General features: G+C 47.1%; 1 protein-coding gene across 1 annotated transcript in view; it reads right to left on the reverse strand.

The window, feature by feature from the left end:
* The window catches only part of NEGR1 (neuronal growth regulator 1), a 286,625-nt gene that overhangs the window by 67,358 nt on the left and 192,482 nt on the right, over positions 1-26,785 (reverse strand). Inside the window, 1 exon segment of the mRNA XM_054213168.1 lies at positions 22,261-22,392. Coding sequence (XP_054069143.1) covers positions 22,261-22,392 — 132 coding nt within the window.

Here is a 26,785-nt window from a genome sequence, read left to right on the forward strand (position 1 = left end):
CAGCTCTCCCGTGTGTTGAGACAACCTCCAGTCGTGCCTGCTCCATGGGGCTGTCCCCTAGCAGTGCCGGACACCTGCCCTAGGGAAGGATGGAGGTTTCCTGCACCTGGAATAAACTGAACACGGCAGGTGTGAGTGGATATAATCTATTTTTGGGGACACCAGAGAGAAATTCTGGGAGAGGAGCCAGGATAACGCACTAGATGCGTACATTGGGCAAGCTTTCATGAACTGAAAGTTGAGTTGAAGCTATTGACATCTCATGTACTTCCATCACCATGGAAAAATGCTGGGAAGATCTATCACAACCGTAGTTTTTGTCCTGGGCAAGAGAAGAGCTGCAACCACGGGTTCCACGGCATCTGCAAGCCCTTTTAGTAGCCAGAAACAGTGCTTTATCCAGCCCTTTTTCCACATCATCGTGCAATGGCTCCTTGGAAATCTTTGTAGTAAGAAGCAAACATTTTTCTACGTTATACAGACAGAGTGGAAATATTTTTTTTTTCTAATTCAGAGTGGGTAGGATTATTAGCAAAAGACTGAGTTTGAAATGAACGTGGCACGCTGTGCACACTACACAGACAATATTTAATGTTCATAAGTTAAGCGGAAAAGGCAAATACGAGCCCAGCAAAGGCCTGAATCATGTACAAAGGGTTTTTCCAAAAAGTACCTCCTTCACACTTCTCAGCCTGGTCTGCCCACATTTTGCTCGGTGTTTTGTGGTTTTGGGGGGGGGGATTTTTTTTTGTTGTTTGGTTGTTTGTTTTTTAAATAAATGCAGAACATCACTGCTGATAAATCTTAAAATTAACTGAACCATAAAAATGTACAGCTTGACAATGCTTTTTCATGCAGGAGCCCCAGGCACCGCGCTCCCGGCGCAGCTGGGAAGGGGATGCCGGCTGGATCCCAGCTACAAATCACGACTCTGGGCTTTGCTGTCCGGTAAGGCAGAGTTTTGTTTGGAAAATACTGAAAAACTTCTGAAACGAGGTTTTCTTAGATCTCCCTCTCAGAAGGATTTCAGCTTCTGTTTGTTCAGAATAAAAATAAAAATCAATATTCTCTGCTCTAGGAAATCCCCGGTTAATACTGGTATGAAAACACAGGCCGAAGACAGCTTAGAGTCACCGTTCTCTTAGATTTCTCATTGTCGGGTTGTTTTCCTGCTTTGAGCGTACAGAGAAATTATGCGACACGTGCACATTTCTGGTGCACTGATTAGTAACGTGCTGAGCCAAAAATCCATCAGAGCCTACTGCTCCCACCGGCATGGAAGACTGAATAACTCCAGATGAAATTACACACCTAAACACCCGCTGCTGCCGCTTGCCAAGGTTTGTTTTGGAAAAGAAAGAGACAAACACATGGGAAGGGATTCTGGGGCCTCCACTATTTCATATATTTTTAAAATGTTTTTCCATGTAGTCAGCAAAGACTCATTTTTGAGAAGGCGTTCGTGTCTGTCACGCGGCAGCCGTCTGCATTCTTGTGCTGCTGGGGCCGCACGTGTTTTCTCCTATGTAAAAAATTTTGAGGTTGTAACAATTGGAAGGAATACTATATTGATCTAAATACACGTAAATCAGCAAGAGGAAAGCTCATATATCGTGTTAACAAGTGCCCACAAGGTTCAGTTTAACTCTGCCCTCCCAGCTACCCAATACACATCGTTTTTTTGGTGAACATTCTCCCTGACACCAGAGCTGCCCAGTGCAGCGGGACAGGGCCACAGAATTGCCCAGATCCGAAGGGACCCTTCAGATCATCGAGTCCAACCATCAGCCCAGCACTGCCAAACCCCCACTGCCCCGTGTCCCTCAGCACCACGTCTGCCCGGCTTTTCAATCCCTCCAGGGATGCGTGAGATCAGCCAAACCCCCCATCCCACTTCGGGAGAAGAGAGGGATGGAGGCTGAGCACATCCCACCTCCAGCCGGGGCTGGCAGGCAGGAGTTTGGGGGAGATTATAATAAACAGACAGAAAATAACGTGATTTCTCCTCCCAGGCAGCACCCCAAGAATGCAGAAAATTCCCGACACACGTGCAGTGACGGTTCCCCGGCCCCGGTCCTCCCCCTGCGACACGTCTCCGTGTTTCGCAGCACTGATTACCCCTGCCCGAGCACCTCCGCCTCATTAGATCCTTCTGCGGCTCTTTACAGCTTATTTTATTTTTTGTATTGCCAATAAACTGCTGACGGGGTGTTCCGAGCAGCACGGGGGGGCTTCCAGCACATTCCCTGCCCCGCGCAGGGACTGGGGGGGGGGGGGGGATATGACCCTCTTAAATTACTGAGGGGATGACTGAAATCCTGCTACAATCCCGGCAGCAATGAGGTGCCTTCCAACCCCCCCGGCAGGCCTCCCCCCGGGCCCTTGGGACCACCGCCAGCCCCACTGCCCACGCCGCGGCAGGGAATCCCGGTGGCTGCTCTCGGGGTTTTACGGCTGCTCAGGGAATCGATCGCAGGGATAAATATTGGCCATCGAGGAAAATGTTTTCATTCAGGAGTTTAATAATGATGGCTTGAAGTATTACAGAAAATCGTTTGGTATCATTAACCACCCAATGCTGCTCCGTTCAGCTGATTGATCAAACAGGCGCTTGCAAAAGTCCTGGGTGGGCAACAGAAGGCAAGGGATAAATACAGGTGGACATGAGCTTAAAGACCTGGTGAAAGTTTAAAAGGGCAAAAAGAAAAAAGAGCTTTAATACATATTAAATATTACAATTACAGCTGGAAAACCAGCGGAAAAATAAGAGAAATCTTGGTTAAATATTCCACACAAAAGAATGTGAGGCTTAGGGAGGCACGAGGTAGGCAGGGCTCCAGCACGCCTTCCCTCGAACTCCACAGCTAAAGGCTTTCCCACTTCTCCCTCTCCACGTGTTACGTGGGAAGAAATTCCAGTTGTGTTGCAGACACAGATGTGCTTCTGCGTGGGTGCGGAGCACTGCGCTATAAATAATTATAAACACACAAGTGAGCAAGAAAATAGCAACTTGTCTCAAAGGTGTAGAGCGTCAGTGGAGAGTGAAACCGTCTACCTGGAGAGCCTCCGGGGGAGGGAAGGGGGCGGCAGCCACAGAGCTCCCAACGGGGAGAATGGGATAGGGAAGTTATTGGTCTGAGAGAAGATGCTGCAGTAAAATGTAACGGTGATGTTAACGAGAAAGCCTTGTGTAAGACTAATAACTTTAAGTGAATTTGTCATTTTTATATTTCTTAAATAACAGTTATGTGAAATAACAAAGAAAAAAAATATGGTTCTGTATCTCTGTCAGCAGTACTGGGCTTTTGCGACTCGTATTTGTAGGTTTACTCTCCCTACGGTGGATCCTTGTTCCACCCTCTCCCACGGCTCATCCCTGCGGAGCAGAGCACTTAAAATAAATGCTTCATTTCTGACTTGAAAATAAATTACTGGAACTTACTTAACGTCAGCTTCTCAAATATGTGTAAGTGCTTTGCTGGGAAAGGCTTTTTCGAGTGGATGCTCAGAGGCTCGACTTAACCGGGGTTTTACTGGCGCCCTTTCGCGTTCGTCCCTACGTGAAATGGCACAGGAGGAAAGGCTGTTCCTGACCCAAAATAGGTATTTATTATCCCCATGGAATATGCATTTATGTATCCCCAGCGGAGGGATTTGGCATGGGAAGCCTGTGAGCGAGGGGACCGCAGCCGACAGGAACCCAGAGGCGATGCGAGACGCTGCTGCGGGTTTGGTGCCGTTTCCCGGGAGTCGGGCGAGTCTCACCCAGCAAAGCACAACGTGCAGCCACCGCCTGCCGGCACCCGGCTGATAGCAGCGATGGCCAGAATGCCAGGGGGAAAGTACAGCTCCCTGTTCTCCTTCTTATTTAGCAGGAACGGGAACAAGCGCCGCGCAGGACTGGAGCGCGACGTAGCGTCAGCCCGATCACCGACGCGGTGGCTGAGTTACTCCTGTCCCACCACCAACGGCGCCGGGGGTTCATCGGGCGGTTCGCTCGGGCCAGCCTGCGGCCCCGGGGGGACGCGTTAGAGATTTCGGGACAGATGAGCGCTCCATCGAGTGCCTGCGCACACCCCGGTGTGGGCACACCCCCTTTCGTTTTAGCGAAACAATTGGAGTTTCAGTAGGTACCCCTAGGAGAGGCGCCCGTGACGATGCCGAGCACTGGCTGCACTCCATCCCTCTCCCCGCGCCTTAATGAGAAAGACGTGAAAACTGTCATCTCCCTCCCCCACTCCTGCGCTAAAAGAGCCCTGTAATTATTTTCTGCTCAGTTTCTGCACGTCTGATATCACCAACGTGTTCGCGTGAGTCAGGCATTTGTGCTGGAAAACCAAGTTTTGCCACTTCTGTTCCATCCAGAAAGGATGAAAAGTGCTGCTGAATCTGGTTCCCTACCCAAATATTTTCATTTTGCTTTTAAATGTCTAAAGGAGCAGTTAAAACAATGCGCGCGATACACCAGCATTCGGCCAGGCTCAGAAAGCATGAAAAACCCCTCCAGCTAGAACAGGTTTCATCTTTTAACGTTTTAATGAGCTTCGGGACTTTTATGCATATTAGTTATGTTGCCCTAATCACTCATTATAATTCTAATGTGCATTTTATATTTAATTACAATGCTTATAAAGATTTGGTATGGACAGTAAATTATTATAACTAGCATGTGCATAATGATTATGAGCTGAATTTATTAACTTTTACACGAGCATTCAGGGCCGGCAACTTCCAATTTCACCTTTGTGATTAACCATATTGTCTGATTAAACTAACATTTTTGTGGCATTAATTGTAAATGTCAAAAAAAGTCTTTTATTTTCCCAGTTTTCATCAGATTTTAATTTGGCATCCTAACGTAGTCTTTTGTTAGTGAAATTGCTCTCCAGTGCGTTAAGATAAAGACTCTCAGGTAAGAGAACGGGTTTCCCGAGATCTGTTTTCTGCCTCAGCGGAACAGATATGAGCAATACTCAAATATATTCATTTATATATAGACACACACATAGCGTTTTTCTAATAAAGTAACCAATCTTTACGAGGGAAACAGTATTGCTTGGACTTTCTATAACTAATCTGGTCTTCCAATAGTCTAGTTATTTAATTTTTCTAACTTATTCAGAGCAGCGGCGCTCCCTAGTCCCAAATTAACGGAGTGGTTTAATAAATGCCTCTTCACATCAGAAACTTCTCCAGCGTGTGGCCTCATTTGAGAGACATGCCTTTAACACTCACCGGGCTAAACAACTAATAAGCTTATTTTTTCCCCTCTTTTCTTGATGACTTATCAAAAACCACTGCGTTCAGTGGGATCTTGCTGCATACATACACATAAATTTTATATGCAAACGTAGAAGACCTGAGAACTCAGTTCAACTCCTGCCTCCCTAGATGCAACCCAGCACCTCTTTTGTGCTTTTCTCTTTCTTTAACAAACCCATGTACTTTAAATGCCGATTAATTAAACACTTGTGTAGATACCTCGCGCTAGCCGTCAGCAAACGAGCGGATTCTCAAGCATTCCCCGCGGGTCACCTGGCGTGTCGCAGGGTGCATCAGAATTTCCCGAAACCTGCATCTCCCCCAGCTACCCCTAATGGATGGCATTATTATATTAATACATCCCTGGCTGCTGTGCAATTTACGTTTTTGAAAATCAGACCTCCTAGTGTTGAGAGGAAAGCTCAAAATTCGCAAGTAATTGTTACGTGGGAGAAAAAAAAAAGAAATCAGCAACTCAAAATAATACTTAATAAATAATAGGCCAGCAGACAGGAATTCTTAACAAGGTGTTTTACAAGTATTCGAGTGACAAGAAAGAAGAGGAGGAAACTTAACAAAGCCTCCCCAAACCAGCACAGCAAACAAAGACCTGCAGGGAGCTCCAGAAGGAAACACGAGGCAGCGCGCAGGTGGAAGCACTGCTTTGGTTTTCTGTCCATCAGATTTTATCTTACTGCTTCAGCTATTTAACCCTTCTGCTTTCCAGCACAGCATTTTTCTAATCGTGTTCCCTGTACGGTAGCTCCCAGACGTAGTTTTATCTCCCGATGCAGGAGCTGCTGTGGCGTGGGGACACAAGCCCTGCTCCGGAGCAGCTCGCGCCGCAGGTGATGGTGTCCGAGGGACGCGCACTGGCATCTCCCCCGCATCCCTGGCGCGGGCGACCGGGTCCCTGCAGTTACTACACAGACAGTTATTTCTGTGTGCGCGTGGATGGGGTCACGCCAAACCCCCTTCGGCTGCAGACCTGGGTGGAAACAGCCCCTGCTCCGTCAGCGGGGCGCTGGCCCCGGGGGAAGATGCGCCCGTGCTCCCTTTAGCCCAGCTGGGGCGACTCTCCATCTTTTCGCAAACAGCCACGTCCCATTTGACAGAACAAGTCCTGCCACCGTGTAGGAATTCGCAAAATGAACAAAACCCTCAGCGCCGTGCGCTCCCCGCGGCCGGGGACCTCGTAAGGCAGGTGAGAGGCGCCGGGGCAGGAGCATCTCCTGTCTGCACTTCTCCAACGGCTTCGCACTCGCCCTTTCCGCAGGCGTAATTGAAACCACGACGAACAAACATGAAACAAATCCTGCATCTGCATACAAGACTTGGTGGTAATTTAGAAGGAACAGATGCACAAAACATAAACGGGGACATAAATGCTCAGTGTTTGGCGTTGTTTGATACGGTGGAGTTGGTTTTAATCTTTCATTGGCCAGTGCAGCTTGATTCAAATTCAACTGAAGTCAAAGTCTTTATATTGACTTCAGTGGGCTTTGAATGAGGCCCAGAAAGATCCGCAATAAAAGAGAATTTCACAGTTTTCAAAACACAAAAAAGTAAAAAAAGAAAAACCCCGCAACTTGAAAGCGCACTAGTGTAACAAAGAGAGCTCTTGTCATGTAATCCCTCTTTTTATACGCTATTGCTCTCACTGCTGTCATTTGAGGGAAAAGTTGTCATCAATACTTTCTCATCAGCAAAGAATGGGCAAGCGTCTGTAATCACCTGAGTCAAAAGAACGAACTTTTATGTCTCATGGCATAAAATATGGTATCGACAGGACCCAGCAGAACCACTGACGGTCTTTTTTTGAAATATATGAAGGGGATCTATTAGAAAAGGGTTTAAAACTTTCAGTGTGGTATGCAGGGAGATGGAGGGGCACAAGTTGTGAGTCCTGCACCCGTGGCAGAGAGGGGAAGGGGCGTTTGCTGGGACGTAGGTGACACCCGGGCACTGGGGCTCCTGCTGGAGCAGAGGCGGCAGAGCCCGAGCAAGGCGCTGCGGAGCCTCAGCGGCGCGGAACAGAGCACGACACCCCTAACGGCTCGTTTGCAAGCGCTGGCTGGGGGACGTCAAGGTGAAGGGCATCTCGGAAATTCAAGAGAGCATCTCCCCCAGGAGACTGTGCCTCGGGAATGGCCAGCGTTAGCTTTTCCCAGGCGGCATGCACACTGGTCTGATTTTCATTCCCCTTTTGCATTCACTCCACTGAAGTTACGTTTCTCCGCGTGTTGAGAGGGACTAACGGCCCCACACAGGCAGCAAGGAAAGCCCAACCCACAACTGTGAGGCTTAAATAGTGGGAAAGATAAAGATATTTTACTCCGTGCAAGCTTGCTGTTAAATATCGCAGCGCTCCACGTACAGGAGCAAGCGGACATCTGTGGGTAACGCGGGAGGACCAGAGCTAGCTTGGGAAAGGGAGGTTCCCATGCGGGACAAGAGCACCAGGACGGCAGGATGGGGGGAAGAAGGACGGTGTGCTGTTGTGTCTGTTCGTAGCCGGGCATCCTACCCGGGCTCACCAGCTCCCCGCATCAGCAGACCTCCCCCTCCCTCGGCCATTCCTACTGGAAAAGCTTCCGCACAATTAAGGTGCCCTCATACTCTGCTGCGGTTCCTTTATCTCAGCAATTTATTCAAGCACGCGTGCGGAGGTGAAAGGGGAAAAATGAGTATCAGCATCCTGGAGCGGTACTAAGGAAGGAGGAAGAGGAGAGGGGATGCTTTCATACATCCAATGCCAATCCAGAAGGAAGAGTTGGCCGGGAGCCTGGGTGCACACAAACACGAGCGCTCTTACTCTGCTATTTCTCTCCCTCTAAGGAAGATAAAAGCAATGGACTTTAACGAATTCCAGGAATTACTAAGTAGATCTTTTGGCAGTAAAGCTGAGGAGAAAGTGAATTAAAACAAGCTGGTAGTTTTCCAAGGAAAGAATGTTTGGAACAAAAATGTAAAATATCTCAGGGCAGGTCAGAAATGCAACAAGAAACCTGCCCGAGCCCCCCGGAGCTCGTCCAGGAAGCCAAAGCCCAACAGCAGCTAAGGCAGGCAGGAGACACCCAGGGCAGTTGGAAACCAGGCCATCCGTACCGTATCCGTATCAGAGAGGAAGGTCACCCTGCTGCTCAGCACCACCCCTGTGTGGTGCCCAGCCATGGAAACACTCGTGGTGGTGCATTTCTGTACCACCACCCTCGCAGCTCAACCCAACCTGAGAACGCAACATGATCACTGATCAAAAACCTCAACGCTGGACCCAAAACAAACTCTGGGGACCCGCATCCCTTTGGCCTGGCAAGGAGTCTTTTGATAACAATTTTCTCAATAACTCTGCACCTTCACCATGGATTTGTTTTCTTGTCCATGTTTCCCATGCTTGCACCTGTACGTGCCACACGTCAAAAGCTTATGAGTGTCAACACATGACATCACCTGCCTTCCCCGGCGATAAATGGGAATTAATGAGACAACGTGATTTGCTGTTGATGAATCCACAGTAGCTGTCACCCATCTTCGATTATCCCCCAGGTCCGAACACATCTTGTTAGAGTTCCAGCGTGTGCCTGTGGACTGCAGACGTGCCAGGCGACTGACAGTTCCCTCTGGACAACACGCACCCAGGGCCTTGGTCCCCAGGACCTCGCCCAGCCTTTCCAAGGTCTCAGAAACAACAGTTTCATCATCATTTGCTTTATGTAGATCTTTGATGAAGGTTATTATCCTCATCTGATGACTTAAGACAACAATTAGCTTATAGAAGCCTGTTCTGTGTCTACTGTAGGTTAAGCTTTATTTGTCTGCTCTTGGTATAGAGTCCTGGTGGCTCACAGGTGACCAACCTTCCCTTCTTCCAAGCTGGTGGAGCAGAAAAGCAGGAGGCGGCGTCTGACAACGCGCAGTGCTGGGAAGGTTGGCCAGTCCCTCCCAGAGATGCCCAACAGACGCGTTATCTAGTGCAAACCACCCGCTCTATGGGGCACTAGCGGGGCCTCACCTGAAGCACCAAGTTGAGAAAAGCAGAAGGAATTGGGATCAGCAGAGCTGGAAAAGATAACTTAGTAGGGATACATTACATCACTTAACATGTGGGACAGAAAAGAAAAGGAATCAGCTCTTCCCTACCTCCTTTATGGGCCAGGCAAGCAATAACCAACCAAAATTAAAGCAAGGGAGATTCGGGTCTGGTAAGCTATTGCTGGAAGAGATTGCTTAAGGAGACTGTCAAGGTGCTCTTTTCTCTTTTTTTTTTTTTTTATTTTATTTTATTTTAAAAGACAAGGTCGATAATTTGAATACCAGCAGCTGCATCCGGACAGCAGCATCAGCCCGACTCCTCGGTTCCTCCTCTGGGTTGAATTTCTGTGGTCTCTGAGATCCAGGGATTACTAAGCACCAGAACAGTTCCTACAACGGCAAATTCCTTCACTCATTTCTGTAGCTACTAATGTTGTGCTTAAGGTTATAGGCCATTTTTCAACACAATGAGGAAAAAAGAAATTATACGCTCCTCAGCTTATAATAGTAATGAAATCTCCAGGTTCATACTTAACTACAAAAAGGAGGTAAGTACTGAAACTGGATTTGGAATTAAAAAAAAAATAATTCAAAAGACAGAAGCAGAACTTTTTCGCAGGAAACTCATCTTGTACATCTCGGATCTGATTTGATATATCCTACATACATAACAAAGTAGCTAGGTGTACTCACCAAAATGATATTTCTAAGGACAGAACTCATTACGGCTGTATAATAAATGGAAGCATAAGTCAGAGTTAGCACTGAACAGATTGTTTGGGGTTGCAAAGACAGCAGCTGTCACAGCTTGACAGCTTTCTTGTTAGTGAATCAGCTTTACTGACAGTCTTTTTGATTGAAAACCACTGTTCGCTGACAGTGTGTTATAGCTGATATACATATGTATCTCACGGAGAAAGAGAAAGAGCCGTAAAAGGTCTAGAAGCTATTGCTCTATATTAAAAAGAAGTGAAGTTTACATGAAGGGGTTTTGGTTTCTCCCCCCTCCCCGGTAATCTGCGGCAGATGTAGGCTGATAGGAAGAGGACAGCCCGTGCTGGCGCGTGACAAGCACACGCGCATGCAGAGCCAAGTCCAAAGCAGTTTTTCCCCCGAAAAGCAGTAAGGCCACAGAAATACTAGTTGCTTTCAAACGCTCTCTGGAAGAGTTTGTGTAATCAAAAAACAAAAGTTTAGAAATAAAACTCCGTGCAACTCCGACAGGGGCTTCCCGGACCTCCTGCTGGCCCAAAGCGGGGATCTGCTGGAGTGGATCTACTCCTATTAATTCAAAAAAGAACCCATTTACTTTGAGTCCCGTTTCAATTTTCTCCATCTACGTCAACGGTTTCGACTGGCAGCTCCATGGGCCGGGGAGCGTTGGCTTCTGCTTCCTGCACCACGCTCAGATAACCCGTGCAAGGCCACCGCCACCGCGGGGGAAGCGGCACCCGCTCGGCAGCGCCCCGGGCTCCTCGCTGAACAGATCCGGTCCTTGGGGCAGCAAAACTTTAGTGGGCTGAGGTAAAGGAGGTATCGCACCGAAGCGAACGCATCTCGGGGTGTCTCTCTCTTTTCCCCCAATCTGTATTTATTTATTTATAAGACTACCCACATAAAGTAATTTCTTCCTCCTCAGTTTTGTGGTATTTCAACAGATAAAAGCCAGTGAGCTGGGTACAACGGATGTCACCTTTTCTTCCGAGATCATTGCTTAAAACCAAGCACACGTGGTGCTTTCATTTCAACCAAAGCCAAAAACCGAAAGCCGTTTATGAACACCAGAAACGTCCAGGGCTTTGCAGCTGGTCCCTGATGATCGTTTCTGTTCTTGCTACAACTGCTCATTCCCAACGGATGGCACATATTTCCCGGGAAGGGACAGTGGATTGCAGGTCAACACTGGGATGCAGACCTGACTCCACATAAGGAGTTTGGAGCACTGGGACTTCCCCGCTTAAACCTTTAATTGCTGCATTGAAAGATAATTCTTATTCGCAAGGTTCTCTTTGCCATTAATAATACCAGGTGGAAAAGTGAGCACCGGAATTTTGAGACATTTGGTACTAAACACAATTTTGTTCAAAACGCACAGGAGTTAGTGCATTTTGAAGTGATTTTTATCCTGAATTTGTGAACTGAAGTCTTTCAGTCTAGACATGACCACCGTGATCTTTGTGCACAGCGTGCAACAGGTATCAAAGCAGCGGAAGCGGTGTGGGCTCCTCGTCTTTGGGACGCGGCCCTGAGCGCGGCCGTGCCTGCAAGGCACCAGAGCTTTCGTCGCAAGAGCTTGTGTTTGCTCTACAACTCTAAGGTCCAAAAAAAGGTCACATCAGCCTCAAAATGGTTTGTTTTTATTTGAGAAGAGGCAGAAAATATGAAGGGAACCAGCTTTATAAATTATAATGCCTGAAGAATGATGTTGGCAATTTTCCCTTTCTTTTGCGTCAACAGCGCTGCTTTCTTTTGAACTATAAAAGCAGCAATATTACTTCTCAAAGCTCCCCTAGCTCAGATCTAGTGCCTACACCACACACTTGCTAATACCAACCAAATTGCGGAAGTTATTAAAACCTAATTTAGCAGTCTCACCAGGGGACAAACAAGCTGTAACAATATCATTAGAGTCTTATCAGGGACTGGATGTCTTGTCGAAACGCCGAGCGTAGCCAGGGTAGGAGCCAACGGGGACCGTCCCTGCCTGGCACCACGGCCGTACCCATACACGCACAGGTTATGCTGACAGATTTCTTTTGCAGAACCATTTCGAAGCAGCCATGGCTGCTGCTGGAAAAAATAACAATAAGAAAAATAATCGGGGGACTGAGAATTTTGCAAGACTAACCCACTGTTCAGACCTGTCTTTTCCTGACCCCGGTTGGTGTCACCAGCTGCACCCAAAAGCCCCCCAGGCTATCGTATCACCTCAAGGGCATGGCGCTTGCAAGGGAGAGGGAAGACTAAGTCTTAGACCAACAGCAATAAGGAACGCCACAATTACTAGAAGAAATATTGCTTTATGACATGTTGACTATTATGAGAAGTATTTTAAGTAATTGTTTTTGCTGAAGAGCAATCTGGGCAAGTGAACACTCCTGGAAGCTGAAGAGCTCTCCATTAATTTTGGCTGTGGTTTGGAGTCTAACACAGCCTGCTGTATACTTCAAACTGCTTCTTGAAATGCATAAGCTCTTTAGAGATGAGTCATCTTCTATTAAGACTTCCATTTTCCTGAACTGTATTTTAGCTGGTATTTAAAGTGGGATCACCTGGAGGCTGGGGAGCCAGCAGAGGTTCAGAGCCAGGAGGAAGCATTCTCTCCAGGCAGGACCAGCTTCCCAGGGGTGCTTTTCCTCGGTCACTAGAAACACGTCCTTGCTTCGCATCCCATCATGTTGGAGGGGGTTACACCCCACCTCCAGATGTGACGTTTTACCACCTCCGAAGATGACAGGGAGCCAGCGCTGCACCCCGGGACACCGGCCCCGGCGAGAGGAGCACGGTCCTTCTCCTGCTGATGCCAGGAGAAATGGCTGCAGGAAAGGCAGCTTCACCAGGGGCGGATGCACTGAGGTGTCCAGAATCTTACTATAACCTTATTTTTACTTTAAAATGACAGCACAAGTGGAAAAGTATACGAAAGCTATAAAAAAAACCCCAAACCTATTTTTTTTCGTCCGCTAATTCATGAGCTGGTCCCCACACTTTCACCAACAGTGGCCTGAAGCCTTTACGCTGTTGTACCTTTGCATCAACCATCAACAACATATTGTTGACAATGTTTTCACCAATATTAGGAGAGTGTCTCGTGGATGCTCTGTTATTTGTGACAGCACAGTCTCCCAGAGATACACAAACATAATGAACGGCATTTACTGCTATACCATAATTATACAATACGTGGACCTGTAACTACTGGCAGAGTGTAAATATGTGCAAATTAGTGCAGTTATTTTTGTTTCAAGGACTTGTTTTCCTGGGGACAAGGAACAGAGAATACATTCAAATGGGTAATCACGGCAGTCCTCAAAAATTAACCACTGCAGAAGTGACAACTAATCAGCACCCATAGGCTTCTGAAACAATAAAAATCCAGATTTGAATAATAGAAACAATCTTCTAATAGCTAGGTCAGACACGCCGCTTCCCAAGAAAACAGTGCTTGAAAAAGGATTTGTTTGCACATGCTTTAATAACTCTCTAACTTCCCAATGTGGGTCACGGATTGGTGTCGCAGACACTCTTCGCATAGCGAGCGGAGAACTCGGGGTGTTTTTTGGCGTCTTAAACTCTTAATCTGCCTTTGCAGGCAGAAGCCGGGCCACGGCAGCAGCGTTGCTGGCGTTACGCCGGAGCATCATCTCCTCTGCCACCGAAGGAGCCAAGCCGCCTCCTCGTCCCGCGGCCTCACGTGCCACTGCTCAACCCAAGATCTCTATGGGGAGAAGAGGCAGCTCGCCCCACAGCCTGCTGCCCTTGCGCGTCTGCACCGCGCCACTGGTGAACACAGGGTGCGGCCCCGCTCCCCCCAAAATAGCCAGGAAAAAAAATAAAAAAAATAACTTGGCAGAGTTAAGCAGGGATTTTCTTTAAGAAGATGAAGAGTGTACTCCTGATGTGTTGGAGGGATATCTCGAGCACTAATGCTCCAACTTCTTCAAATACAAGACCTCGTTTCATGTTGCCAAAGCCCTCGATTATGTGCGGTGGCAGCAGAACGCCATCTACATGAAGGAACATTATAATCAATTTTGTCACGCTTCAATATGAGCAACGTTTTTCAGAAATGTGCAGTAACTGCACAGTGGTTTGCAGAACTTAATAGTAAACTATTACACCGCAGAAAGAAATCAATGTTAATTTAGGAGCCAAATTGCACTCGAGTCAGAAACTTGAACTATATTGTTTTAATCTGACTTCTGAAATGTTAATAAAAGTACCTGAAGGACATAAGATGACAAACATTACTTTCATCAGAGGCTTCTTTCCCCACCAGTGAGGAGAAAATATTTTCTTCAAATCAACCGCATTCTTTTCCCACCCCACCATTTGAGGTGGTTTTAAATATGTGACCAGTTTTTATTGAATTGGTGTAAGTTGTTTTTCATTAAGTGCTACTACGAGACAGGACATCACGTAACTCATACAAGCGACCTCAGTGATGAGAAGAGCTTGCAAATTAATAAATAAGAATTTAGTCCTAATGATGGCCAAAAATAACAAAAAAATACAAAAGTAAGAAAACCCCCACTCTGATTACACTGTGCATGATCAAAAGCTCCATTTTCCAGCGTAGCAGAAAATTCTTCAAAGACCTTTATCTTATGTAAAAAAAAAAAAACCAACCCTGTTCTTATTTGTGCTAGTTTCACCTGAAATATTTTTCTAGCAGCTCCCCATCTGGATGGCTGGACCCAAAGACAAGCTCTGCTGTTATTGACTTCAACCGTGATCAAAGTTTTCATCTCAGCTGTGCTGGCACCTAATCTCCTTTAGCCAGAGCGGGTGGCTTTGTATTCTCGTATATTTGACCCACCGACATAGAAACTAATTACACCGTTATTTCACAGTATGATGTGCTGCAGGAAAGACGTCCTCTTCACCGCTCCTCTGAAGGCTTTCCTATGTCTTTTTAATTGAAATGGTAGCTCAGATGTAAAAGTTATAACTACTGAATTAGAACATCTGTACAACACAGATAATCCAATTTTTTAGAATTGGGCTAATATAATCTTTAGCAATAACAAGAAAAACAAGTCAAGAGATGGTCTTGATGGACTTATACACGAACCTCTACCCACGTCACTCCTGACCTGCCAGCGTTGCAGACTGCCAACGTGTCCTTCGCGAAGCCAGTCCATGGTCCCCCAAGAGCACACCGTGGGGCAGCACTGCCCTCACCATTCAAAGCGTTAGCACAACTCTCACGTTGAGCTTTTGCAACAGTTTTCAGATGAAAAAGAGCAAAGGGAGGACACCATGCATCCCCCAGCTCTGTGCAGGTAGGACAAAACAGAAGGGGACCAATCGTCACAGCCTTCTTCCCAAAGAAACCAGAACATTTATGGCAAATGGGGCAGCCTGGAGTCACACTGTGGACGCAGCCCACGCCTGGCCGGGGTCGTCTCTTACGCTTGCAGGCTCTGGCCCACCGCGTGAGTCCATGGTGCGCACCAGCGTGACCATCACCCACGGGTCTCAGGCCAAGAAGGCTTGAGCAGAGTCACATTCTGGAAAGGTCATGCTGCAATAAGCCCCGCTGATCCATTGACAGAATCAAATACGAACCAGTAGTCAAGTTTCCAGGAGTCCCCAGTGGGACTCAGCAGCCAAAACCCCATTTTTGAATGGTAACCTGAGAATTTAGGAAAACATGTTTCACAGAAGCCAGTGAAACCGCACTCCAGAGTGCTTTTAGCTTTTCAGAGTGTAATTTTGATACTTCAGAAGGGTATTGCAAAGGTCAATCTCCCAAGGCTCTGTGCATGCAGACCTCTCGAAACGGTCGGTGGGAATTGTGGCTGCTCAGTACCCGCAAATTGCTCTCCATCCTTACAATATTGGAAAACACTTTGTGATTAAACGGAGACTGACCTACACGATGCAGTTTTAAATGTGTGAATTTCAGCCAGATGGATAATATCAACCACTGCAACACCAAGATAAGGTCTTTCTGCTCCACGGTCAAATATGAACATATGACTTCGTCTCATGTGGGTGCAATTCTGTTTGAAGAGTTGACATGACTGAATTCACTTTATATAAATGACACTGTAAAGAACAGCAGTAACTTCTCCTCCACAGTTTGTTTGTTTTTTTTTTTTTTTGTTTTTTGTTTTTTTTTTTTTTTTTCCTCCTTTCAGAGGACTGGTTTAAAAGAAAAAAACCAAAACTTTGTAATTGGATGGAAACGTCCTCGCCAAGGGGAAACATTTGTGATCAAGGTTCAGGTCCTCTAGGGCTGGGAGCTGCAGCACCCTTGACTGCAGTTGCTATTGTGACCTTCTGGTAGGACAGACAAGGCGGCTGTCCCTTCTCAGGCTGCCTAGCAAACAACCAACATTGCAAAAACAAAGGCTCACACAAACGCGTACAACTGCATAGATCAAAATACATTAATGTGAACTCGCTGGTTTCTCCAACAAAATGACTCCTGGTCTCGTAAAGCCAACGCTCACCGGAACCCCCAAGTCCTGAATTTAGTCAGGGTTACAAATATGAAGTTCCACATCTGTAGCCAGTAAAAACGGGAAGAACCAGAGGTACTTATTTATGCTTAAACAGAAGCTCCCCCCCCGCCCCTCTCTTACAGTAGAGGAAAGTGGAAATTAAAACTCCAAATTGCTCCGAGTAATTTTATACTTGGTGCCAAAGCAGAGGAGGACCGAGACCTTTGGAAAATATTTGGGCCTCACCTTTTTATTTAATAATGTATTCACCTTGATTGAGGGGAAGTTTCTTTGTTGAACCCACAATAAAGAGCCTTGCCGAGGAAGTGTTTTTCACAGGTCAGTAACAGTTCACAGCGAGCCCCTTTCTGGGAAAAATCGAGTCACAACGACCTGTCCAGGTATTAGGAACCCCAACAAACACTGAAATCCTATAATGTTTTTCCCCAGCAGGTTTAAGGTTACAGATATAATTAGGTTAGAGTGGCTCTTACAGTATGTCTGATTTCAAAGTAAAATCAGAGTATTATGCATAAAATTATGCAAAGCGCCATAGCAACAGTAAGGCAGACTTCTAAGAAATGCTAATGAGATAAGCTGTGCTGCAAAAACCCTAACCTGTCCAAGCAAAAAAACAAACACATTGCTTAAAATTCATACAAGAAACTCACACAGTCCTTCTATAAAATATCTAGCGTGGAACACCTTATCGCACCGCGCCAGCGGGACGGGGGCACACGCTCTGCACAGCAGACACCTTCCATAACTCGCCGCTCCCTGAAATCCCGATCCCGCGGGATGGACACTGCTCCGGCTGAAAGCCAGCGGCAGAATGCAGGTGCCAGAGCCCAGGAGGGCGGGGGGCAGCCTGGGTCCCTCTGCCCTGGAGCACCCCAACGCGGGTGATGCGGAGCTTGCTCCGAGCACGCAGACCCCGCGTCCGGGGCAGAGCGAAACTTGATGAAAGGAGGGAGGAAAAACCCCCCAAAACCCCAAACCAAACAAAGCCTTAGATGATTTACTGCAGAACATGAAATAAATGCACAAAAAGGAAAGGGGAAAGGAGGCAGAATTGTTCTAAACACAGGATTTGACCAATTCAGTGACCACAATTAACTGTTTTATATTTCAGACAGGAAATATACGTATTTCAAGACAAGGAAAGAATAATGCAGCAAGTGCTTGAATAAACCAAACTGATACAAAACCAATTGGCGTAATAAACCTCAAATATGTATTCAAGAGCTGGATTAAGCAAACGCAGAGCTACTGTTTGTTTCTGAGGCGTGGGGCAAGTGCCTAACGCAGCCTTTGAGAACCTGCTTCAGGAAAGCAGAGAGCAACAGGAGCTGGGGAATTACAAGCCAGTCCATTTCTCTCCAGTCCCCACAAAAATGCCATTCAAGCTATCGAAGGTGTGAAGGCACCTGGAAGATAACAAGAAGAGGAGCAATTGCCAACAGGTTTGTTAAGAACAAACACAGCCGCTCTGCAGAGAGCGAGCAGGGCTGCTGGGGTAACCCCCCCCCCCCCACCAAGTGCCCCCCTGTCACAGGGAAGGCAGACATCCTAGCCCAATATACGACCACCCAAATAATCCTTCCACATCCTTGGCAACCCAACACCTCCCCTGGCATGGCAGCTCAAGTTTTAAACACTTTATTCGAGAAAGCCCTTCCCTAGCACCAACTGATTTACAGAAAAGAAACACTTAGTCAATCCCTTAGAAAACACAACCCCAGAACAGAGATGAGATGAGCTGGGGCTGGTGAACAAGAGGAGGTAAATATGGGGAGCACAAGTCCATCGTCTCCACAGAGATGGAGCGGTGAGACTGATGTGTTCTGCATTCCTCTGAGGACAGGTGAGGAATGGGGCTGTAATTCTGCGAGGAAGGTTCACATTAGACACTGTGAGAAATGTTCCGTTAAGGACTGTGATTGAGTGGAGTACGTTGCCCATGGAGCTGCCGTCACTGGAGACACCTCACGGAGGGACTGGCCAAACATCCATTGGCAACACCGAGTTAGAGGCACAACTTGCAAGGTTAATGCAGTTTTTACCGGCTATCGTGTGGTCTATTCACTTCCATTTTCCAATATCGTCAAGATCTAATGGAAAAATATCTGTACAAAGAGATGCTGTTCCAAGTAGATGTGGCTCAATATCTAGAATATTTTGAGTTACCTTTATACTGTTAGCGTTTACTGTCTACAAAATCGGGCAGATGAGCTTTCTCCTCTGTAGACTGCGGCACGCGGGAGGCAGGAGGACCGCTGCAGGCCGAGCCCCGGCTGCACTACCCGTCATTTGTGCCAGCAAGACTTCTTGGGAGCCCTGCCTCAGAAACGAAGACCCCAAGACAGCCAAACCAAGAGACCCGTTGGGACCAGACCACACCAGTGCTTCCCAGTGCCAGCTGGGCTTCCTCAGCACAGGAACTCTAATTTTCACCTCCCCAGTAAGCACCGACTAATCTGCCCTTCAATTTGCAGCATGATGGGGTTCATAAAGGCTGAAATTAAATTATTGTCTTAATTTCAACTGAATGGCTTTTTTCCTCACCAAAGCCACCAGATCTTAATTTGGTAAAGTCCACAAGATCCAGCTTTAACAGAGCTGCTCCAGACACAATTACAGAAAAGCAGACCCTTGGTGTATATTATTTGGAGGAAAAAGGAAAAAAGAATACTGCAACACAGCTCCACTTTAAAAGTCCACATTTGCTATTTATTTATGTAGCTGAAGATTTTAGATAAATTAATAATAAATGTCGGTTTCATCATGCGCACACCCATTCTTCATCCTCTCAGCATGGCCTCAACGCTTCCGGACATCCTCGCATTTAGCAGCTGCCTTTAATATTTTTAAGTGCGACACTAATAAAGCAGAAGCGTCAGCAAAGCCCCGGGACCACACGTATGGTTTCAGGTGGCATATTAAACTCTTGCTAAGCCAGACACTCTTCCTTCAAAGTGGGGTTCAATATTATCACCTACAAATCAGTATTTGCTTTATGAAATGTAATGGAAAATGCTAATAAGATTTCCTGGTGAAATGAAATTGGATTATATCTTATCTATTTTAACTTGATTTGGTCTAGTATTCCTTCTTCATAAACCAGCAGCTTCTATTTCTTTTTTCTTAACACACAGCCTCCCCTTCCCCCCGAATTCAGGCAGACAAACGCACCACGGATTCTCAGGCCACCATTTTTGAAAGGGAAATTATGAGGGACAGACATAAATTAAGTAGAAATTGTAGATTATGCAATATGAAGCAGTATAAAGAAAAAAAAACCCACCAGCCTCGTACAGTCATTAGAGTTATAATTTAGGTGCTGCAAGGCAGATCGCAAGTCGGTTGTTTATGTATGGTTGGAAGTTGCCCAGCCAAGAAACTTGAAATTCAGAAAGTAATTTAAACCTGGTAATTTTCTTGTACATGCTTGGATGACTGAACAACCGCTATATGCGATGAATATCCATATTCAAAATTATGCTTATACCCACCGTAACCGCTCAGGGCTCATTGATACATTCTATTAACTGGGCACAATAAAACCTTGATTTATTCTACAGTTATCAGGTCTGCAGTAAAGAACGTTCCTTTTAATAACAGGGAAACAGTATTAAAAATTGTCAGAAGCGGCGGTTAAGCGATCATATTCATGCAAATGCGGCACTGCGCCGGCACTGCTGTGTGTGCTGGAGATCCTGCACCAAGGCATCGCCGTACGGGACACGGTGGAGGAGCCAGAGGTGGAACAGGGATCGCCCGGAATCTGGGATGGAGCTGCAGAGCTGGCGCTGAGCCCACGGGCAGGGCAGCATCAGGAGAATTCACAGAGTTTGCAAACCCAGAGAAAATAAAGGAACAGGATTTTTTTTTTTTTTGGGGGGGGTGGGGGTGGTGGAAGTCCAAAGCCTTGTTCTTCATTAGTTCGTTAGACAAAGGAACAGATATTTTCTCAAAAGAAGAAACAGGAGTGAAGAACATTCGACTGAGGAAACTCTGCCCAACCCAGGGAAACAAGAGGACCCGGAGGCTTCCCCTCTTCTTTAAGTTTCTCTTGTTAAGATATTTCCAGATTTAAAACTTTGAAATAAGTTTTATAGACATTTCTTGTAAACAGTGACTAGTAGAAAAACCACAGCTCTCCTAACTGAAATATTTAGTTTTTCCAGGCGGAAAGCTGTCCTGCCAGGCCAGCTCAACGGATGGCAAATGGGCAGAATTCTGCTGGCCTGATCGCCTGCACCATGTCCCTTTTTGAGCAGAGCTGCCCGCGCCGAGGGGCCGGGAAGCAAAGCCCACCCCAGCAGCATCGGCCACCGCAGCACGTCCCACCCGCCGCAAACCCCGTGCCCGGGGCTGGCGAGCTCTCCCGGCATCGTCCCGCTCCATCACCGCCCTCTCCTCAACGCAACGAGCCGCGTTTCTCCCGCTCAGGACGGATGAGCATCAGCAGCGGGGAGCAGATGTTCGGAGTGCTTCTGCATCACGCTTAAATGGCATGGGGACAGCAGGCAAATCCAAACAGGAGTGCTTTGGCAATTAGCTGACTACGACAAATCATTCAGGTATACAAACTGCTTCAAGCTGTAGCCAGATCCTAGTTTTACACTGCTCCGATTTTATTCCACCCTGTCCCTCTTTTCTTCTTTAGTTCTAAGAAACATATATATATAAAAAAATACTCTACAGGTGCCCAGTGCAGATTTACAAGTTTGCCTGAATCTGGTGTAATGCCATGCGCAACCACGCTATGGCCAAGGACACTTTGTTCAAGTATTTACCGAGTTTGCCGGTTGATTTCGCAGCCCACAAGACGTTTCTCACTGCAGACAGAGGTACCCTTACACTGCGAGCTGCAGCCAAACCCAAGCACCCCTTTCTCGGGGTACGCACTAAGAGGAGTGTGACCTCCTGAGCCTGCACATCCTTCGACACGCTGTTTCTCCCATGGCCCCCTCGGCTCGGGGTTGGGGGAGAGCAAATCCCACCCCACCAGCAACCCAGCCCCTGCTGCCGGCCACACGGGAGCCCTTGGTCCCGCTCCCGGCTGCCGCAGGGAGCCCTCTGCTCGCCACGCAGCCCCCCAGCCCCACAGGTTGGGGCAGGAGCAGCCACCGCTGCTCAGCTCGGCCTTCCCAGCGCTGCCAGGGCTCATCTCCCCCACCCGCAGACATCCGGCAGACTCAGAACTCGCATTAGGAAAATGGTGAACCGAGGTCAGAAATAGGCAGAACTGTGCCCCAGCAGAGTCCTCCTGGCCTTCACGCCAGGACAACCGCACACAACAGCGCGCTGCCTCTACCGGGAGCACTTCAAATTTCCACAGAGATCGATCACCATCTAATCACCCAAACAGAATCCCAAGAAGTTTCTCATCTCCTTATATTATTGCACAACCGTGGCAAATTAAACCAGAAACACTTCAGCCCAACAACCACAGCAGTCCTCAGACGTTACTCAGATAATTACTCAAAAAAAATAACTCCAAAAACCGTGTCTCAATACCACAGCCCAGCGAGAGCACCCACTAAAAGCCTGTGACAGCACTACTGTCCCCCGGCAGACAAAAGGGGGATTTAAACCTTAATCTCATTTTCCCTTCCTTTAGCGAGACTAACTCCTACATCAAATAGCAGAGGTCATTTTGCTACTGCAATACAAAGCCCAAACACACTACAGTTCCACCACGAGCAGCAGTTCTCTGCATTAGACTTTTCTTCTCAGCCACATCCCTCTCCTCCATTGGATTTAGTGATTAAAAAACAACACGACTTACAGTTTACTGTGACTTTTACTTTTTTCACGTCTGGGACTGAGACATCGTTTTCTGCGCTGCATTCATATTCCCCAGCCTGGTCTCTTGTAATTCCATAGATGTCCAGGTACTGCCCGCTCTCAAATGGTTTTGCTGAAACGAAATAATCAGAGAAAGAAATTACCGGAAGCCAAGCACAAAGCACCTGAAGCGTCACTAACACCTGACCAGCAGCTGGAGGGTTTTGCTGGGTGCTGCAGGTGACACATGGCCAAGGGGGCCTGGGCAGCCACTGCAGCTTCTGCTTGGAAGCCCCATCTCAAAGCCGGTCTGCAACCCCCCCAAGCTCCTGGGGCTGGCCAAGGGTCCTCTCCTGACCCTGCCCCAGAGTCAAGCTCAGCATCCTCCAGACCCCCGAGAGCAATTGGCTGGCACAGCTCTGTACCTGATGGGCTTCACACGCTGCAAGGCATGGTCCTCCTCAGAACCTGCCTTAAGGGTTTCAGCAGCCATTAGGGCTTATCGCTTGCACCTGGGGGGACATCTGCCCCCCTACAGCCATCGGAAGAAAAACCAGTGATCGGGGCAAGCTAAAGGGACAAACAGCCCAGTCCTGGAGCTGCTGATCCACGCCTGCTGCCGGTGGCCCCAGCATCGGCTTCCCATCACAGGTGCTCCCACTTTTCAGCCATTTGACCTTGTTGCCATTCATCAGCCGGCTGGACACAGAGGGTGGCAAACCTCATCAGCTGGGGCCCTCCTGCAGCCCCAGGGCTGCCAAAGCCAGGCGGGTCCTGGAGGGAACCAGCAGCTGATCATCTCTGATGGGTGGCCAGGGGGGCAAAACGGGTGGGTTGTCCCACGTTCTACCACCAGGGAAAAAAGCCCTTTCAGGCTTGCTCACCACACCACTCAGTCCTTACGTGGGTGACCTAATACGCATTCCATCTTATAAATTAAAAACTAAATAATAGCTCTCCTCTCCCAAAGGACCCAAGCCCAATAAATAGGGTGTTCAGTGTTTGCCTCGATACACGGAAATAAGGACAGTCGGTGGGAGCACCGCTGAAAACAGGTTGAGGTCTGCCCGATGAAAAACAATATGAAGACCAAACTGAAATACAAAATTCCTTGGTATGTTATATCTAAAACTATTAATTATTTTAGAGAGCAAGAACAGTTACATGATTCAAAAGGTAATTTAGCTCCTCTCGACACGGTGTCATAACATACACAGGCGTTTCTGTCGTTTTCTTAATCCCAGCATCTCCCAGCTTTTCCCTACCGTGGCTCCTGCCTCGCAGTGAGCACTTTGAACCGGGGAGTGGTTTTCCTCTGAAGGACATCACAGTTCATCCTTCCACGTCCTTGGAGCAGTGCGCTCTAGGCGGGGAGCAAACTGATTGCTTTAGATGCCTCACAAGGCGCTCACCACGTCATAAACCAAAAAATGTTAAATGTAATTTTTATCCTAAGACAATAGATCATAGCAGGCAGGACTAGACACTGGAAATTATAGGCCTAAAGGCTAAAAAGACTTGCTGGAAAAGTTTTCCCGCACAGACAAGCTCTCAATTGACTGTTAATAACTTTGCAACCTATGGAGCAATGACAAAAACCCGAACTGGGTCGTGAGAGCTAAGTGGGAGTATTATGTCCATGTCCATCGCAGCAGTGAATTTCATTTGCTTATCTGTTCACGGATTAATGTTTTAAAGTGTGCAAGGTTCAAAACATCAATTATAACTGTGCGCTGCTTAGCAAGATAGCACTCATTAATAAGCACACTATGCCACGCCTGTCACGGGAAAGAGCCCACGTAAGCACTGGTTATGTAAAGCAGAAAGATAAGACTGAAATTGGAAAATTATTGTGAATTGAAGTGAACATTCATAAAATGCAATGAAATAATTTATGGGCTATGAGAAGTTGCATGAGAATGAATTTTTTTCTCTTCCATGTTGTTCACAGGAATAAAGTACAAAAAATGTCCCTTCTACAAACAACCCGGCCGTTGCGGTTCACATCGTGGCCCTCGTCCTGCTCCACTTTGGCCAGGCTGAATAATTTTCTAGGAAAATTTAATTTACTATTGCTTTGAACAGCAGTGAAGGACGCAAAGCCCCTGCTCTGCCCAAGCAGAGGAGAGACCTTCCAACATGTCATTTTCTTTGCTTCTAATACCAAGAAAATTATATAAAATGCAAAATTCTCCTATGTGTCAGTTTAAAAATGACTATTAAATTATAAGATTGTAATAATCTCCAACGTCAGTACTTCCCTGGATATATGGTATGCACCAAAATATTGTATACTGAATTCTGGGAATAATTTATGATGCATCCTATCCCAACTCCCAACATCAATTTGGAAAAGAGAAAAGAAATACATCTCCAAGTATCTGGAATTGCATAAAAACAGTCCTTTGTGTTTTGGAGTTAAGCTAAACACAAACATTCTCTGCTTTAAACTTTCCTTTTAATGTAACCGTAACACACCAGGCGATGAACTAGCTTCTTCTCTCCCAGCTTTTGCTTTTCAAAGGGTCCCGGGGTTGTAGCCGTGCTTCAGGCACCGGCTTTGCCCCCCGATGTTCAGCTCGGCCGGGGCGGTGCAGCCCCACTCCCTGCCCGCAGAAGCAACGGGTTTCTGTACCCGGCACAATTCCACTACGGCACAAGCAACATCGGTTCTCGGCGCTGGCACCCGGCCGGCCGAAAAACACCAGCGGGAATGATACCTGCAGGGAAAGCAAACGCGGATCCACGTGGGGACGCCAGCCCCTCGGGGGGCTGCTGGGGGCTGGGGGGCAGCACAGCGAATCCCTCCAGCCCCACGGCCTCCCCGCTGCGGGGTGGGCGCTCGCTGGGAGCTCCCGCAATGGCTCCTGGAAGGGTGATTTGCAAAAACGCCCATCAGCGCTCTTCATAGCCCTCGTATTTACAGGGATCTTGGGCTGCGCTATTAACCTAATTCACGCGGCAAACTACGCCTGTATTTTTATAGTGCTGTAAACCCCACGTTTTATGCAACTCACATCCACGTTTGAGAATATTAAGTCATTTTTAAACACTCATGTCCCCAGAAATTTTGCATCCAGATCACATAAGAAAGATTTTAGTAAACATTAGCGATAAATATTTTTCTTAGGGAATACATAGATACTACGTTTCATCTTTCCTGCTCGCCTGCACAGCGTTTCGTCGTCTTCAGCTTGTTTTCAGTTCTAGAGATTTCCCACGGCTGTGTGGGAGCACTTAAATCGTGTTGTGTGAAAGGCAGATGCATAAGTATATGTATGTGTATTTACATTGCGTTGCATGCACATCCAACTCAAAAAAAAAAGGATATTCACACGCGGTGGGGAGAATAAATGGTGCATGAAGATACTGGTGAATGACGACGAGTTTCAGGAGATGACTCTGCCTTCCCACTGTTTTTTTGTGTGACGTCTTACAGCCCAGGGCAACCGCTCCTTGCTCTGCCCTTCTGCAGACCACGTGCATTTTATGGGCCTATCAAGACACGAGGAACATCTCTGGCTGGCTTCTCTGGCTGTAGAGCCAGAAGACGTATCAGATTTGGTACCTGAGAAAAAGAAATCTGGAGGGTTCATTAGCACCCGTCCATCAGCCTGAGGTGGTGTCAGCCAAGATCTTTGATCAAAGATGGGAAAAACTATTTGTTGAAGTAAAAGAAACATAAACACGAGAGTGCCTTGTGTCCAAGGCCATTCCTGATGGGTTTTTCAGGAGATCTCTTAACTAGACTTACTGAGACACATCACAAGATGTAGCAATCTGCTGTGGCTATCTTAGGTTTCGCCAGGAAGGGAAATGCCCATGACACTAAGCTTGAATGCCATTTTCTGCTACTGCCATGTGATGTGATGCCTGATAAATCATCGCACTTGTTATTCCGCAGGAGAGTACACAATTAAAACTGTGTTTTCTTACCACGCATATGGTATCTGGCATCAGGTGTAGCACACGTACACATTGCCATATGGGCCAGTTCTCCAAGGCTTGGACGGATGGTTTTTGCGAGGGTAGCGTTCTCCTCCCCTGGTGTTAAACATAAGTCAGTAAGAGGAAGAATCTGGTGCAAGGCCAGAGTAGCTCCAAAAAACTCTGAGGACTCCGTCTGAGCCAAGGGGGATTTTTTTTTGTTGTTGGTTTTTTTTTTTTTTTTTCTTATTCACTAGCATATTAAATAACTGCAATACAGCCCCAATTTAGGATTGGGAGTGAAGGGACCGTGAGGCTGAGCTGGTGCCAGCCCTGGTTTATCATGGACTCAGGACACTTCAGAGGTGGACACGAGAGACTGGTCGGAGCAGAGTGAACCATCTCCAAAGAGAGGAGGCAAGAAGACCCCAGCATGGGCTCATCCTCACCTACGCTGCCTCAACGATGAGGACTGGGCTCAGTATGAGAGAACCGAAGGTGGTCTCCAGTGACAATGCCATCACGATGCCATCTGATTATCACCAGATGCTTTAAGTAGCCTGTAATTCGTAAGGTCCTTCTTGATCCCAGAGGCTGGG

This window comes from Rissa tridactyla, chromosome 8 (assembly GCF_028500815.1).
Source record: "Rissa tridactyla isolate bRisTri1 chromosome 8, bRisTri1.patW.cur.20221130, whole genome shotgun sequence".
In the NCBI taxonomy this organism is placed as follows: Eukaryota; Metazoa; Chordata; class Aves; order Charadriiformes; family Laridae; genus Rissa; species Rissa tridactyla.